The sequence below is a fragment of the Tachypleus tridentatus genome, chromosome 9 (genome assembly GCF_004210375.1).
Source record: "Tachypleus tridentatus isolate NWPU-2018 chromosome 9, ASM421037v1, whole genome shotgun sequence".
NCBI lineage: Eukaryota > Metazoa > Arthropoda > Merostomata > Xiphosura > Limulidae > Tachypleus > Tachypleus tridentatus.
This window is the reverse complement of record NC_134833.1, coordinates 111,189,467-111,208,374: the sequence shown is the minus strand read 5'-3', so window position 1 is coordinate 111,208,374 and position 18,908 is coordinate 111,189,467. Positions and strand designations below refer to the sequence as shown.

Sequence of the window (18,908 nt, the reverse complement as noted above, 5' to 3'; positions counted from 1 at the left end):
CACAAATAGTTTCAAGATATAATAATTTGCTGGGTTTTTTTTTTGTCACCATTTCAAAAACATAGACAAAATATCAGACATATCGTCATAGCTTAGTTTATTTGAAACATTAGGTTAAACTTAAATGATAAAACACAAACGATACACAATCAAAACATAAGGTTACATTAATGTTATTTGTTTGTTTGTTTTAGAGCAAATCCACAAACTTACCGTTATCCCACCAGGGGATCACAAATATTAAGAAATTGTATTTTTCTTATTATTAATGGAAGAATATCAAACATTAGGCTAAATTTAAATGATAAAACGCGAACGATACACAGTCAAAACATGATATTATATGAATGTGATTTGTCTGTTTCAGAGCGAATCCATAAATGTACCGTTGTACTACCGGGGCGGTACCCGAATATTGATAAATTGTGATTTTCTCATTATTTGTGACAGTAAATGTGGTATGTGATGAATTATTTAAAGGATGACTCAAAAACGGGATGTGCTTGGTGACAGCTCGGAAGTATTCGGTATACATGTCTACCAAAGCCCCCTCGAAACAGAATATCTACGTGCAATACATTTACAGTTATAGTTTGAGGTCACCTAATTAGTGTGAGGTCCTGGGTTTCAGCCCAGTTAGCCCATGCCTTAATCCTGGGTTTAATTATCTACTAATGGTAGTTCGGAAGTTTTGCGAATATAATTTCTAGTAACTTAAAAGGAGCAAGATGATATTTTCCTGTTTACTAGGAAATAAATTAAAACTAAAGGCAATAGTTTTGAACAAATTATGATATATCTGTTGTGCAGATTGGAAGATGTCAGATCAAACTTATTAGCATTTGCTCGGAAGTAGAAAATTAAAATTATTAGTGATGGTAAATATTAACATTTTAGCTGGTAGTGACAGCCCTGAATTAAACAAGATTTATATTATTCTGACAACTGGGAAGTAGCTAGGATAAAATTATATTGGAAACCAGTGTGTGTGTGTCTAATGATGAGTGGTAGAAAAACTTATATACACAGATAGGTTTAATGTGAGTGTATAAAGTTTTATTGGTGAAGACTGTAGTTTATATAGTGCAGTATTTTACTTTGACACAAAAACATAAAATTGAGCTAGATGTACGTTTGACGGATCCCGAAGTTTCTGCTCGTTTGTTGTTAAGCTTTAAGCTGTACAACAAACTATCTATGCTGTGTCCACAGCGAGTATCAAAACCCGGTTTTTAGTGGTATGGGCATTCGGACTTGCCGCTGAGACACTGTGGGAAGGGGAATTTCTATTTATGTAAATCATTTATTTGTATGTTGAATGTTTGGGAAAATGGGATATGAGCATAACTGTTCGAAAACATTCTGGTTCTTTGGTGATAATAACCTAATTGTTTATTTTTGACATCAGTGTTTAATGTTTGTGAAATTTACTGTATTGAAAAACTGATTCAGGAGAGCGACGTAAATGTTTGATATTCATTATTCATCCACTAGTCCTTTCAGATATGAAAAAAAAAGTATGAAAGAAGTTGAGTAAATACATTTGAACGTTCAATCGTGCTTCTAAGTGCTGTACTGACAGTGTGAGTCTAGTTTGGTGATTTTGGTGTCGGGTTCATGAGCGACGACATTTAGATTGCGCGTGCGTGTGTGTTGTACCAGTCGGCAATACTGGGAGTTGAGAACTAAAGAGTGTCAGAAAACGGGTGTTTGAATATCAACGGCTGTGTTTTATTTGTTCAAGAAAAGTGAGAAGAATAATGAACGCATGTATTTGGTTGCGTTTTGTTTCATTTCTAAGGAATATAAATTATTAGTCACAAATCACAATACAGTGTACGTCGAAAACCACTATTGCTTGAATGTCGAGTCGAGTTTGGCAGTAACTTGTATTAAGTTGTAAAGCAAAGGTGAGTGAAATACGGTTCGTGAGACCAAGACGGCCAGGACGAGAGGCTGAGAGTGAGAATGCATCACAGCGGTGACTATAAAAGAGGTAGGTGTACATCACTGAACTTTTATCATCTCACGTTTATGGTGCCAGCTCACATCATGCCCCTGGCAAGTAGTTTAATTCTGATATACATCTTACGAGACGTACTGACGTTTTTCGTTACCGTGGCAACCGTTAGATCAGCTACAGGTAGTGTGTTGTTACCAATTGTGTAACTTTTAAGTTCACACATGGTTTGTTAAAAGCTTGAAACATTTCTCAGAATTTAGATCTTAATTTTGACTATTTCGAGAGCTATTCAAGATAGTAAATTATCCCTGCAGTCATGCACACAATATATTAACTTTTTTATGTAATGTTAATTTGCTTATATATATATATATGTATATACATATTTGTGCACGTTGTGTTAAAAAAAAGAGAAGAAAAATCATATGACAACTTTCTTAACTACCATATGAGTTATTAAATGTATTCGGTTGTTGGTGTTACTTTGGTATCATACATGCAGAAGTTTGCAACGACATACTTATATAGTTTGGTGTTACATTGATACCTATCAAACAAAAACTATGCAAAGACAGTTTCATTGTCAATGAAACTTGTATTAAATAGCAATAAAATATTGTTAATCTTTGCATGTAAGGCATGCAGAAGTAAAAAGAAAGCTTTATCAGTTTGTGAGGCCAATGTTATGTTTGTGTTGAAGGTAATATCTAGTTAACTTGTGCAGAATGTGCATCTACAAACTTGAGTTTTAGATATGTGCAATAGTCATTATTAGCCCCACCTTGATGCAGCCACAGTTATTTTCCATTTTTTAAGATTAGACATTAATAATATATTTTGTTAACTGAAAAGAGTACTTCTTCTATATGTATATATATATTTGTTTGTATACTTATTATTCTCTTGTAAGAATAAACATATAGATTATTCATATAGCTGAGATTTCTTAATTTTTCATTTTACTGAAACTTAGACATGAAGTTGTTGAAGCTGTATCAAAACTTAATACTTTGTTTCACGATACTTATCTACCAACAGGGTGTTTTTAAGGATTGAAATGTGACTTACAGATATACTGAGGATCAGTAAAAAGTAAAAAAACTGATTTAATGAAATTATTTAAAACATCATCAGAATAGCAAATTTCAGTATTAAACATGATAGTTTATCCTTAATAATCATTATGTCTATTTTTTTCACTTCAAACTTTGATAGCTTACAGTCAACATATAGATATATTCATTGCTAAGTTTGTTTAGAGACTTGTGTAAAAACTAAAATATTACCTGCTTAATTTTTATGAAGACTTTCTTCATAAGTGTTTAATAATATCTTATCTAATCATGTTTACTTGACTTTAGAAAATTATCCTTTTCTCACTCACATTCTTGATGTCCATCACCAACCTACTAATACTACTTAATACTAAAAATTACTCAAAGCTTCTTTATTTTAGTGCAGTCTTTAAGTAAAGCAATTTGCAATTTCTTATTTAGAAATAACTTTCTGGTTATTCAATTTTTTGGTGAAATAAATGTCCTAATTTTCATCACTTCTTGGTAGGATGAATTGTTTATCATTGAAACATATGATTTTACACTTATTAACAAACTCCATAACATAATTAACTGAAGTCTATAATTTGGAAAAATGTCTGCTGTCTCCAATCAAACTAGTTTAATCAGGAATATAGAGTGCCATCTTCAGTTGTACAAAACAGCTTAGTGTGGTTTTAAGGAATATTTTGAAAAAGATTTCTCTGTTATTAGGCTATTATAAATATTTACATCATTGAAAGTCCTCCCTCAGATGATGAATTCTATAGGACAAAGGTGAAATATGTAATTATGAAAGATATTACCAAATATATTCAAATTGCAAGTAGTTTTAATAAGAAAATATGCTGCAGTTTGAAATACTCATGTACAAAACTAGCACTTTCTTTGACTTGTAAAGTCCTTGAACAACATTAACATAAAAGTATATTTCTTTTTAGTTTTTAGCTCACCAGGGAGTTAAATAAGTGCAGAAATGATATGATGTAGAAATCATTGAATTATCTTCATCTTCACAATAATCAAGATACTTCAGAATTTTTCTGATTAGAGTCCTCATTTAACAAAGCTTTTTCTTGGAGCTTGTATTCATTTTTTCTTCCAAAGATGAAATATTTAAAAAACTGCAGTTTTGAGAATCATATCTGATGTCATTCTTTGAAATATCAAAATTTTGCAGCATTATCTTAAGGTTTCTGTAATGAAAGGCCCTTTATATGGTGGAACCTGTGTAACTCAGACAGAAAACTATTTTTCACCTACCTCATTTGTCAGTAAGTAGGATTAGAACCTGAGTAAGGTTGAAAAAATGTTTTTGATTGAGTATTACTTTCTTATTTAATTAATAAATTCTTTTTAATTAATAATTTGTTTAAATAATAATAAGTTCTCGGCTCTTGTGTTACAATAAGTATTGGTTAAATATATTCTGTTCTTTTTCTGTTGTCATTATTTTTGCAGTTGAATTAAATTCATAATTTATAGTAATATATTTTTCTTTTGAGTGCAAACTTTTACTCTTTAAATAATTCTCATGAAAAAAGAAATTTCTATCTTCCCTAATTTTAAAATTTAGGGAAAATTTACTTAATACTCTCATTTTTAAAAAAAAGCTATAACTCTGATTAGAATGAAGTTCCATGGATACTTATTGTAAAATAACCTGTTAAACAGCTTCATTACAAGAAGTTCATTATCTTGGCTTTGCAGAAGTACACCATATGACTTTGACCCCACAAAAACAAAACAGTTCATAACTTGACTGTGGCCATGGTCTCAAGGATTCAAAGGATGCTACTAGTATGATACTTGTGATGAAAAGTTTGTCATACAAAGATAGGTTAAAAGCTCTGAAATTTACTTTTCTTTAAACAAAAAAGTTAGAGGGGATATTACTAAGATATTTAAGATTGTTAATGGAGCTGATATTGTTGAAACATCATTTTTTTGTACTTAATGGTGAGAATGCAAGGAACATAGTTTTTCTTCAGCTAAGGTAATTTTATTCTACTAACAGGGTGGTTTGCCTTTGGAATGAGTTGCCTTCAGATGTGATGGATGCAGTTCAAATAACGATGTTTAAAGGAAGATGTGATAAATATTAAATAAGAAGGGCTGGATTTGAGTATTTTTATTTCTTTTTACTTTAATATATGGAATGGCCGAGATGGACCAACATACCACTTGTTGCCCTAAAATTACATGTAATGCAGTATATATAACAACAACTATTATTTCATATGGGGATTTAGCACAATATTGTTTACCTGTTCACTTTACTTCTATTGACTATTTTTCTTTTCCTCTTTTCAAACACATAATACAGGCTCAGCACCACAATACAGTAACATCAAATGTAATAGAATTCTATATAACCATTCTCTACAGTCTTCCCAAAGCTCTCCAGGATGTCATAGAATGAACTTCTGATTGACACTGTTTGATTAGAATCAACTGAATCTGGTCTTTGTGGTCATTGCATAGTTTCATTAAATATAACAGTGGCTGTTAAATCTATAGTTATATATTTTAATGAATATGTATTTGGTCTCTTTATCTAATAAAAAAATATTGATTTGTTACAGGAGGGCTACAAGGATGGTTTTGTAGTTGGAAGGGTTGATTTTTTTTTCATTTGAAAAAGAAAGGTAACACATGATATTATTGAAGGTTACAAGGTTATTAAGGGGATTCATTGGTAGGGTAAAAGCCTCTGAATATTTTGTGCTTTTTTTTTTTCTTCTGGAAACACTAAAATGAGAGGATACTAGTTTATAATACATGCCTAATGGAATGAGTTGTTATCAGTGGTAGTGGGGGCCAGCACTTAACAAAAGTTTAAGAGGGTAACTGATGGTTTCCTGGAAAATAAAAGAAAGGTTTAAATTTTTACGTTTCTCAAAGTTTGGTATCTAAGGACACTTTTGAAGGATCAAATAGTATCCTGTAGTCTGTATGTTGTGTTAGTGTGTGAACTCAGAAGCTACAACCTATTAGGGTAGTCTTACTGTTTTACTTTTATTCAGCTTGAGCATCTTATATTCTGTATCACTTAATAAAATCAATTCTTCACCTTGCTATATGTCAACATTATTATTGATTTTCTTTACAGTAATTACACTGACTCTACATACACTGGCCATGACCTATCACAGAGTGTCATTCAACATGGAATTATGTGTTTGATGCCAGAATTATGAACTGTTAATTTTATCCTGCATTGTTGATTTAGTGATATTTAGATGTTTTGTGGTAGAGAAGAGTAAATATCAGATGAAGGATACAAAAAAAATGTAAATTTGTATTTTCTTAGCTTTATACATTTTGCTGTTGCAATAATCAAACTGTTCAATGGAGAAAGTATTTTTATTCTTCACATACATATAACCTTGTACTCTGCCTTATCAGAGTCTGAGTCAGACTGACATCTTCAATTCACATAAGCTAGGAGTTAAGAGTTTTCATTACTATTACTTTAGCAGCCATTACTGTGTAGGTTTCAATGAACTGGTGCCAGATTGGAATTTCTGTTCAGAATGTGAATGTCACTTGTTCTATATTTATGAAATGTTTTATGTAACTCATCTTTGTGTTAATAAACAGCTCCTGGTATTACTCATTAATTGCTGTTATAGAGCTAGTCAGCATTGTTGTGAATGGAAGATCATTACATCTTTTTAATAGGTCGGCTAAGTGAAGTGTTCAACATTTTCAGCAAGTTTTGTGATGATTCGTCTTTTTAATATTTACTTTACATAAACATTTGACTTGCAACACTTCCATAAATGAATGATTTTTTTTACAGGAGTAGCTGTTATGAGAAATAAAACTAAAATCGTGAGCAGTTGTAGATGTTCCAACCCATATAATTCCAGTCCCTAATCATATATATCCAATGTTTTTTAAGAAACATTTTGTATTGATTTTCATTCTCTATTATAGTCACTTCTTTTATCTATCTTTCCCAGTATATATTGTGTATGATTTGTTGTTACATGAATTTTTTTTTTCTTCTGAGTAATTTAAAGTACAATTAGTTTTCATTTCTTATGATGTGCTTCCAGACTTAGAGGAAGTACAGGAAGAAAGAGAGGAAACATTAGAGGAGCCCTTAGATTTAACAGGATGGAAATCTCATGAAAACAAAGATGGTGTGTGCTTCATATTGTATTTGCATGTATTTCAGTAATTTCTGATCATTACTCACATGTTATGTTTGCCTCTCGTGTTAAAGAAAACTGTTGTATTAAAGGAAGGATACAATTTTCCCACTTAAATGTTGGGTTTATTTTAGAAATATTTCTGAAATTATAAACTGTATCATAGCATAATTGAGTAATTATTGATCAAAATGACAACTAAACTTACATGTAATTTTACTGGTGTTAATTAATTATATTTTTACTCACTCATTTTATCTAAACCTTAGCACTCAGTAATGTTAGTTAAAAATTTTTATATAGTGGCATATTTAGGTAGGGACTAGAAGGGGCTCAGCTTCAGAGCCCATTTATAACTTTATTTCTTATAAAATTCATGGAATGTAGGGCCCAAAACAATTATTAGTTCCTAGGCCCACACAACTTTAAATTCACTACTGTATTTATACATATTGATATCAGTTGAGCATATTGTTATTTAATTTAATGTTAATTACATCTGTTTGTACTCATTAATATGTATTAAAGTTATTTGTACTCACTTTCTTAGTGAAACTTATTTTATCCACTATAATGTTATATAAAGAAATTGTAATTATAAATTTTTTTAAATGTGTTTGTTCTGGCAGATGTCAATTAAATAATTTGCATTCACTACATTAGTTAAATTATTGTATCAACTATAAACTAATGTACTTAGGTGTTTTTGTACTCACTAATTTATTTAAACCTTTTTGTGTTTACTAAACTGATCATATGTTGTGAATAATTTTAATGCAATTTATGTTTTCCAGTATCAGTTATACCTCACTTCTTTTACAAATACAACACAAAACTTACTTTTAGCATAGTAAAATTAACCTAATTTCTCATTATTCACTAATCTAATTTAAATATTTTGTTCTGAATAACATCAACTTTGTTTGTACTTATTAGGTTTTATCTCACTAAATTAAATTAAACTTAACATCAACTACATTTTCTTGTACTCACTTATATGAGTTACATTTTTTATATTGTGTTAAAAGAACCTTCTTACCCATAGGTTTGGAAGATAAAATACATTACTTGATTAGAAAGAAAAATGTTATCTCTTATATTAAAAATATAATTAAAATTCCTGAAATGAGTCATCAGTTAAGATTTATACCAAAAATAACAGAAGATAAATATAAACAATTGTGAAAAAATAGTAACATGATATTAAAAATGATAAGTTAGAAAGAAATAAACATATGCAAAGATAAGCAGTATACTGAAATAGAAGAGGGGACTGCTTTTTTTACATCAAGTATTAATTGTCAACTATTAACTTTAGTTAGAAAAAATATATTTGTATTGACTTATATTAACTAAATTTATTTGTAGTCGCTAATGTCAATAAAACCTTTTAACTAACTATTCTCAGTTAAATCTATTTTTACTTGCTAATATTAGTCAAACTTAACCTGTTATTATGACTAATGTCTGTTAAATACACATATATTCACTAACCTGAATTAAATGATTTATACTCACTGATATTAATGCAACCATATTTGTACTAGATGATGTCAGTTAAGAATACTTATGCTATTTTTATATTAATTCAAGCTGATTGTACTCAGAAACTATTAAAATGTTAAACTTGTTTATATTTACAGATGATAGTGAAGCCTTTTTGGTCTCATGTATTTTAGTTAAAACTTACTTGTTTTTATTAATTCAAAAGAATGTAACTTAATAGTATTTAAAAGATAGTTATTTTTGTATTTAATCCGTATTCTGATTAAAATGCAAGTTAAATATGTTTGTATTCATTAGTACAGTTTAAACATACTTTTAGTTACTTATGTTTTTATGTCAGTTAAACTAATATATTTTTACTTCCTACGTTTTCTAAATTATTTTTACTTCTTGATGATACTTAAAATGATCTGCATTGTGTAGTGTTAGATAAATTCGTTTTGCCCACACTACTGATATATATAAAAAAGTCTGTAATTCATTGATATCAGAACTGAAATAAATTTTTACTCGTATTTATGCTTATCTTTGCATACTCTAATGCCAGTTAAATGTAATTTTGTTGCCACTAAAGTTGACTAAGCCTAAATTTAGTGATCAGTTAATCATATATTTTACTCAATTTTAAATAAAGTACTGATTAGTATACTCTCATTCTGTTTGAACTCATTGATGTCTGCTATAAACTGATTTGTATTCATCAACATTAATTACATCTGTTCTAATTAAAGTCAGTTAAACCTTTCTGTACTCACCAATGAAGAAAATATCTAATCTGTTTGTCCATATTATCTGTGTTTATTTCTGTAATTATTAAATAATTAATGGAATAGGTACAAGACTGAGGAAAATATAATTAATTTGATTCCTAATTGGAAATGCCTAAGAAAAACATTCTTTTGTCATTTTTTGTATTTGTTTGGGTTCACTAACCATTACAGAGATAGATTTCAAGTTCTGGAGAGTGAAAAGCACTGAGCAGATTTTTAAGTTGTTTAATCATTTCACTAAATTTACACCCATGCTTTAATTCAATCTGTTTGTACCAAATGTTAATAATTAATCTTATTTATAATCACTGGTGTAACTTAACTTTGTATTACTCATTAAAACAAGTTAAAATATATTCAGTTGTGCTCACTTTTTTATTTAATTGCATTTGTACTAATGCCAATTAAATTTTAAGTTTTCAGAATTAAAATGAATTTCAAGCATGTTCTTAATTACTTCTGAAACACTGTAATTCTTTTTATGCTTTTGTTTAATTACCCTTGTACTGTTAACAGCCATACGATTTTTGGTTACTAATGGCCTTGAAGCCCTTTTCAACCTTCTACATGATGCATTATGCAAGTACCAGGAAAACAATATGAGCTCTGCTTTCAATTCATAAACTAAATTTAATTGTTTTAGTTGTGATGTTATAAATAATTTTTCCAGTTACGGGAATGTGGATAGGAATGTATTTCAGAGGTAAGTACCCACTTAAAATTTATTTCAGTTTTAATTATATGAAATTAAAACCAGGTAGATTGATCATGGAAATATTGTATGCTACAGTACCCACATTAAGATCAAGGAAAAACCAAAGAGTGTCACAACAAAATACACTGGTTCTTCAGATGCTGAGTACTAAGGTAGTCTCAACAACTTGATGACAGTGCAATGGGAAGACAGTGTAAGGACATGAGAGAACATGAAAATGAAGCTGTGTGGTGTACCTCATGTAGGTTTAATTTAAGAGGCATCAATTGGAAAATTGTTGTCATAACATGAATGTCTCATGAGGACATGCATATAAAGGTGATAATGTTATTTGATGGCATCCTTTGTTCACTTCCAGAGAGCATCACCTTCTCATATAGTTTCAGCACAAAGGGTAGAATAGTTTTTAGGACATTTGCAGATATAAAATAAACATATAAAGTCCTGTCTAGATGAAACCACCAAAATATAAAATCTCATGTTACAAAAGGGAGACTGTGAATAGTTTTTTAGGAATCTAATTGAATTTATTTGTTAAAGATTCTAACTGGTTTGGAGTATCATAACAAGAAACAAATAGAATCCCAGAGCAGCTGAATAGACAACAACATGATGTAAATAAAAATTTAAAGTGTATTTATTCACATGATAGCCTGTAAAATTCCATCCAGTGAGTACTGTGACATGGATGTTAAAGACATTGCCAATGTTGAATTTGGTAAGAAAATACCAGAAAAGCACACTTAAGGTGATTAGATACATCATGATAGAGAAGACAGCTAATGCTGTTAGATCAAGACTTGAAGAGCATGTCTTATCAAAAGGTATTAACAACCTTTTTGAGACCCCTTGAATGATTCAATGCATATGAGATAACAACAAACAGTTGTGAGAGGACATAAAAAGCAGTCTTTTGAATAAGAGTCTGCAAGATAAGGTAACCACATTTTCAGCAGGAAGGATCTACCTGGATTCAAATAGAGAAACTTCTCAGTGTGGATAAAAGTTGCTGGGGTTAATATTATTATTTTATTCTGAATTATGCATGAGAGAAAGATAAAACAATTATAATCTACCAAAAAGACTCACATAAAAGCATAAACAGTATAGTATACAAGAACCCAATGCATACTTAACTGATTATTTTATGATGAGCTCATCCTTCCCCAGTGGAATAGATATAGGGCCAGAATGATATAAGTTCTCAACCATTGATATAAGTATTCTTTACCTGAATAAAAAATGGTCATGTTTATGACCATTTATCATTTGGTTTAACTAAAATGTCATATCTACATGCAGAACAACTGCATGGTAAATTTAGAAGAATTACATAAATTTGTATAACTAAAAGATGTATTTTTACCAGTTATGGAATGGCAATATTTCTGATAATTTCTCTCATTACATTTCTAGGACTGTGTACATAATGGAAAGTAAAAAAATAGAAAATATATTTTTGAGAAATAAAATGATTTACACTTGTGAGTTTACTCAGTAATTCTGAGTATGGCCCGGCATGGCCAAGTGTGTTAAGGCGTGCGACTCGTAATCTGAGGGTTGCAGGTTCGCATCTCCGTCGTGCCAAACATGCTCGCCCTTTCAGCCGTGGGGGTGTTATAATGTGATGGTCAGTCCCACTATTCATTGGTAAAAGAGTAGCCCAAGAGTTGGCGGTGGGTGGTGATGACTAGCTGCCTTCCCTCTAGCCTTACACTACTAAATTAGGGACGGCTGGCACAGATAGGGGTCGAGTTGCTTTGTGCAAAATTCAAAACAAACAAACAAATTCTGAGTGTAATAGTAAAGTTGCATGTGAAAGAGATAAAGATAATTTCAAAAATTAAAAATGAGTATATTAATAACCATTAATATATATATATATATAAACAAAATAACACAAATTAGTACAGATTGATTGATTGATTTGGAATTAAGCACAAAGCTGCACAATGCTCTACCCACTATGGCTATTGAAACTTGGTTTATAGTGGTGTGAGTCCACATACATCTTTTGCCACTGTGGGGGCCACATGCATATAATTAGATTACTGATTTTTTTTTTCATTTTAAGGATTTTCTATGAGGTATTTATAAGCAGGTCTTTATAATACACATTATAACTTTAAGAAAATAATGCAGTTTTATTGTTGAGAAATGGTAATAAACAGTATATAGCTAATGTGTCTGTCAGAAAGCATCATCCAGTGAAGTATATAACAAAACTGTGCTGATAATAGTATTATAGCATTTTCCTAGGTGATGACCACCTTGTTTTGAGTAGTGCAGTGGTCATGTGTAAAAGATAGCAAGCTAGAACCAATCATGACCTTCATTTGCAACATGTTTGTTTTAATTATACAAATAGAGAAACAAAATGGCTGGATTGTATTAACTTATATTTGAAGTAAGCCTCATCAAATAAAATGACTATTTCTCTGTGAATACTGTATTTTTGTGTTAACATACCAATAAAAGTTCATATCTTGTGTACAATATGGATCACTAAATTGAAATAAATTGATTTTTCATAGCTTTTCCTATGTTTCATAGTTTGATACAAAATTTGTTTTGTAAGTAAATCTAATATATTAGTCCCCAAATTTCATATTTGATTTCTGAATTGGAAGCATGAACTGCAGTTTGACCATGACTGCTTGTGATTTGAAAAAAAATTGATTTACATGATTGGTAAGCACCTAAAAGTATATTAATTTGTTTCAGTCCTGCTATATAACAACTGGTCATACATAACAATTACTTTTCATGTACCTGTAAACAGCACTCAAAGTGTGAAAAGTTAACAAGTAGAAATCCTGAAATCTACTCACAAATGCACATATTCACAATCAGGCATTTGACAATGATTTTCATTTTTCTTTGTTAACAAGGGAAGTAGTATTCCTTTCTGTTTGCCTTCAGCTAAAGTTTTGTAAGATGCATTGCGTAATTAACTGAGCCTCTTAAGATGTTTTGATTAGTAGTCACTGCACAGTAGATGTGGAGAATGAGATTTTTGTTTACAACAGATTTAATTCTTGATATATTTCCTAAGCTTGATATTTGCTGTAAGATATGCTAAAACTATTTTATTCAAGCTCTGACAAAATATTTGCTGCTTTTTTTTAATATAGCTTTGGCTCCTTAGAAAGCAATTTGCATAAGTTTATTGCAATAATTTCTCTGTATTAGTTTTTAGCTTGTTGGGCTGTCATATGAGCATGCAATTTTTTGTTTTTTTCTTATCTAGTTTTCTGGTAATTATTGTTAATTTTCTTCCACGTGAGTGAAGTATTCTACCACATCCTTGTTTGCATCATAGTTTTGCCCTTACCCTACTAACTGCTTGCTGTACATGCTTGTTATAGTAGAACATGTGGGGAAAGGTAAACCTTCTATTGTAAATGGTGTTGGAGATTGTAACTTCTGTGTTTTTTTTTATCACTACAGAGTTGCCTGAAAAAGAAAACACAGGAGATGGGAAGAAAATGAGCTGTTGTTACTTTGTGTTGGAAGGTGAGAAAGATCCAGAAGATATTTCATTGGTAAGTATAAGTTGTATGGTGGTTGAATACGTATTACTGTTTTAGGTTACATTTTATATATATATATACACAATCACATATACAATCATTTCAGGTGCTCGAAAGAATTTTGTCAACATAATACTATGTCCTGTTTCCAAATCTCAAGTCTGAAAAAATTCATATTCTGTTATTCAGGTCTTAGTTTTTTGGAGTATATTACATCTTATTTTGAAGTTCATACTTGGAATATATAATATGCCACATCTTGTTTGTAAATTTCATTGCTGAAGATTCTAATGCCTACTATTGTTTTGAAATACCTTCCAGAATATTTACTATGTTAAAGAAGTCATAAGTGAATGTATTGATAAATTATAAATTTTCACTATCTAAAAGCATATTTAGTTCATTTGGACACTATATCATGTTAGTAAATTAACTGGTCTAATGAGAGTTCATATTGCTTGAAATTACAGTTTTAAGTTGGTCATAAATATTGGCTTTTTTCTGTAATTTAGTATGCTTCTTATTTTAGTAGAAAATTGAGTATCATGTATTGCACAGAAAAAGTTGTTCATGAGCTAGTTGGTAAGCATTTGCATATATGATTACTTTAGCTTGTTACAACACAAATTAACAATCTCTAACTATGTTTTGCAGCCATAATGTTTATTAAGTGATTTACAAGTGCATATGTCACATAAAATTGACCTTTTCTGGGAGGGTTTTATTTCAAGGTTTTTCAATACAAAGTTTGTCTAACCCATAATCATGATAGTATGCAGGCCACAGAATTTTATCTCTTCAATGAAAGAGATATCTTTAGTGCCAAAATCTGTCCATAAAGCAATAGAAGGGTGCAATTTCAACAGGGATAAAACAGACTACTTCTTCATCGGCTACTATTCACACACTCAAGACAGTTAAAATAGCTAAACATTTTACCACCAAAAGTAATCCAAGAACAGAGCAATTCTGTACAACTAAAATTCAAAATTCATTTGAAGCTGATCATTCACATGATTTTATGTCTATAAGTGTTTTACAAGAGCTGCATTTACAAGCATAAAGTCAAATGGAATGATATCTTTCAGAAGCTGTTTGATCATTATTTGGCATATGTCTTCTTAAGTAACTGTTCCTGTAAGCTTAGGAGTAAGCTTAAAGGTTTATAATGTTATGATGTGAGATTTGACCTATGAGTGGGACACAACATAGACAACCCATGAAGTTTTTAGCTTTACCACAAACAAATTTTAAAAACTGGTAATGCAACATTTCAAAAAAACGAAAATATTACACACAATCCATAAAGTGTTTAACTTTACAACAAACAAATTTTCAAAGTTGGTAATGTAACATTTCAAAAAAACGAAAATAACATAAAGCATGTTGATAAAGTTCTTTTTCAAGGGTTTTATAGTAATTACAGTTACATTGTAATGACAAGTTAACTATCCAGAAAGCCAAGAAAAGGGCCTAGTACAGACAGGTGGTTAGGATGCTAGACTTGCAATCTGTAGGTTGTGTGTTCAAATCCCCACCACCAGACATGAACACCCTTTTCATCATGTAGCAAGAGTTGGCAGTGGGTTGTGATGTCCAGCTGCTTTCCCTCTAGTCTCACTTAAATTAGGGATGGCTAATACAGATGGCCCTCATGAAGCTTTGTGCAAAATTTCAAAACACAACAAAATGAACAAAGTAAAAAAAAAGCCAAACTGAACTTTACATATTTTTAGTCTAAGGTGCTAACATTACTTTAGTGTGAGGAAATGCATAGAAATAAGGTATGCTCCGTCAAGACAACATATCCAGCTATTCATTCTAGTCAGCATCCACGTTTATTTGCAAGATTAAAATGACAGATAGAATTTCATGCTATATACAAATATGCTAGTTAAATCACCAAAAGCATCTTTTGTATCTTTGGTTTATCTGAACATGCTCTTGAAGTTGTCATTCACATGTGATTGATGGTCTAGGAAAACGTTGCAAGGAAAGGCTGGACACCATTCAATTTACTGTATTGCTGTGGAAATGGCACTTCAGAACACTCTATTACCAGAGCCATCACACAGAACACTATCCATGATGGAAGCTTAAGGGTCAATAACATTTAGGCACTTATCCTTGTATCATTACCATAGATTAAGAATACCTCTCTGTGAAATCTAGTCAAAAACTAATTTGCAAAATATATATCAGGTTTTAAGACTGTTAATCATAATGATCTTATATTAGTAATTTTTTTATTTAAAAGTAAAAAACTAAATGCCATTCTGGGATTTTTATCCCAATTTCATCAGGTTTTGTATGTGGGGAAAAAAAAGATAAAAATGGAACATTATAATGTAAATATAAATTCTCTTTTCCAAAATGGTATTACCTCCCTCGACCACAACTATCTTCACTTTTCTTCTCTTTCTAGGCATTGGTAAATCTTATGAACAGTGCACCAGTCTTTTATACCCCTATATTTTTTTGTTTCATTGCAGTAGTATGTGACCACTCTCCACCAATTCCATTATGCTCCCTATACTAGCACAGGAATCACCCTCTACCTTTGCAGTACAATTTTCACTTTCTTGATTCACCATACAGTGTTCAGATGTGTGTTTTCAGTTTTTCTTCAAGTGAATTTTACTACGTTTTTATGTGGTTTTTGATAGTTTTCATTTAAGTTGGAATTACTTGTTCATTTAGTTGTTTTTTACTATTTTTTTTTCAAAAGTCTTTGTGAGCTTATGAATTTGAAGTTTTATATGGCAGGTGAAGATGTCACTGGTCCCCAGCATGATGAATTGCCTATATCAGCTGAGTAGATTCAGGAGTTAATTCAGTGGGAGTTGGACACTTTCACTCCTACTTCTTATCATTCTTCTTTCCTTGAAGACCATACTTTTTAGAAAGTTTTTCATCAGATGGAAGACAATTTTGACTTGTTTTTTCCTGCCCTGGTGTTTTTTGGCAAGTCAAGTTATGCTGACATTCAGGAGAGTCTGCTAACCACACCTTTCTTACACCTTATTGATCAGGTTTGTCAAATTTTACATGTCTTTCCTTTAGCCATTGATTCTTCTTTTCCTTCCTTGCTTAAAGAAAAGCCTTGTTCTAATTAATATTATTATTTTCCTCCTCTCCCAACATTCTTGTTCATGCTTAACATTTTGTTTTGCTGCTCAAGTACAGTAAGAGTGGGTATCCTTTGTCCCCCTCAGCTTTTGGGCCAATTTTCTTTTGCATACCAACATTCCTCAAATCCTTATTTGGATTCTCAGCATTTATATCCTCTCCTTCTCATATGGGGTTCTAATGCTGATGACTTGGTTCATTTTAACAGGTCTCAGTTTACTACAATTCCCATTACATCGACCAATCTTTTATGTGTTATTTCTTTTTTACAGTTGTTATCTCAGGTCTTCCACCAGTTTCCTGATCTGTCGTTGATGGATCTCCAAACTTTCCTGTGGTTTATTATGGCCTGGTTGTCAGCTTCAGCTTTGTCTCTCACCATTTGGATTTTGTGATGTTGGGATTTATTCTGGAAAGACGCATTACTTACAGGAGTGCATTTCCCCTCTTATTGTTACACTAACTTCGTCAGGCTCCATTTCAATGTGAAGTGGTCTTTAGGGCTCTTCCCAGTCTAGGGTCAGTATGGCAAGATTGTATTATCTTTGTCCTTCCTTGCTTCTCATTTGTCTCATCCTACAGATTCTGCTTAGCCTTTGCCTGTTTAATTGCTCTGTTATCCTTTTTCTTACTCCTAAGGTACCCATTTTCTCTTGCTTTCACTGTTATGGATGGTAGTTTGTTTTTCTGCAGACAAGTGGGAAGCAGGTTACAATTCTATCTGATAACTCTTCATGACAGATTCATGGGTGTTATAAGTTATTTCAGAGGGTCTATGCATTCAGATCCAATTCAATCCTCTGCTTTCCTCTTACCTAGTTTTTCTTCCTCTTTCTCAGGTTTATGTCTTGTCAAGCCATTTAGCAGAATGCTGTAGAATGCACGGTGCCTGTTTGTCTGGATTTTCACTCCAATCTGTTTATTGTCCTCATAAAGATTGGAGATCCATTATCTATTTGTCCTGGCTGAATTTCTTTCTAGACTCATACCAGTTCACCATGGATTCATCCTGCTTCTCTTTTCAGTGTTCGTTTTTTTCCAAATGTGACCAGTCACATTGTTATCTTGGGATCATTCATGGGGAGAATGTGTTGCAGTTCTGAGCACTACTATTTAATCTTGCCTTAGCTTCTTATGTGTTCTGTCAGATTGTCCATGCCTGTGGATGTTATCTTTATTCATTGAGCCTTTGGACTCATCATTTTATGGACTGCGGGCTCCTGCTTGCCTCTTCCTGAAACTAATCTGCCAATCACTCCAGCTTTCCTTTTTCAGAGTCTGCTCAGGTGGGATTTCTCATCAAGGTGGAAAAGTCCTTTCTCACTCTCACTCAATACCTCATTCATTTGGGGGTCCTCTTCATTTCCTATCTTGGTCAGGCTCAGCATTCTCCACTTCAGCTCCTGGATATAGACTGAATAATCATTTGTGTTCTGCCTTCAATTTCTCTTTTCTGATCAAAAGGTTTACTTTTTTTTGGTGTGGGCCTGTCTGGAAATTTTATTTTCCTTTGGTTAAGCATGCATTCCCTTCAATGGATGCTTCTTCACCAGTCGAACGTCTCCCACAAACCCTAGGATCATCCTATTTCTCTTCTCCCAGGGATCAAATGAGACCTTGTTTGGTAGCTCAACAGAGCTCTTACCACAGAGGGGCTATTTTTTCTCTGTGTCGTCCCAACTCACAAATGCTTCTTTAGTGGGTTAGGAGGCTTCCCTCAACTCTCAGGAGGTCTCATGTTGGTGGTCCATTGGGGAATCTATTTACCATGTCAAACACTTAGAGCTGTTGGCAGTTTGTTGGGCTCTCACTCAACCTCTCCCACTTTAACAAGAACAGGTTTTTATGGTTCATTCCAACAATTCAACTTTTGTCAGCTATATCCCCAGATAAAAGGGTATCAAGTTGGAGACTGTGTTTTTTCACAGTTGACTTCTTATACTGAGCTCATAGCTGCAGCATCACACATGGTGTGTCATGTTTCACGTGTTATGAATCTGGTTGCAGATCATCTATCCTGCCCCAGTCAAGTTCTTCCTGTGGAGGTCTCTTCAATTCATACATGGTCTTCTAGTTC

At 31.9% G+C, this 18,908-nt stretch overlaps 1 protein-coding gene across 4 annotated transcripts in view; it reads left to right on the top strand.

Annotated features, from left to right (window-relative positions):
* The first annotated feature begins 1,633 nt into the window (after window positions 1-1,633).
* LOC143226047 (DNA (cytosine-5)-methyltransferase 3B-like) overlaps window positions 1,634-18,908 on the top strand; it is a 70,402-nt gene continuing 53,127 nt past the window's right edge. For 3 of the 4 annotated variants that reach the window (XM_076456457.1, XM_076456456.1, XM_076456459.1), the window contains exons 1-3: window positions 1,655-1,996; window positions 7,083-7,169; window positions 13,620-13,714. In XM_076456457.1, coding sequence (XP_076312572.1) covers window positions 1,969-1,996; window positions 7,083-7,169; window positions 13,620-13,714 — 210 coding nt within the window. In that variant the 5' untranslated portion in view covers window positions 1,655-1,968. Of the gene's footprint in view, window positions 1,997-7,082; window positions 7,170-13,619; window positions 13,715-18,908 lie in introns of all 4 variants that reach the window. The other variant, XM_076456458.1, reaches the window with a different exon arrangement.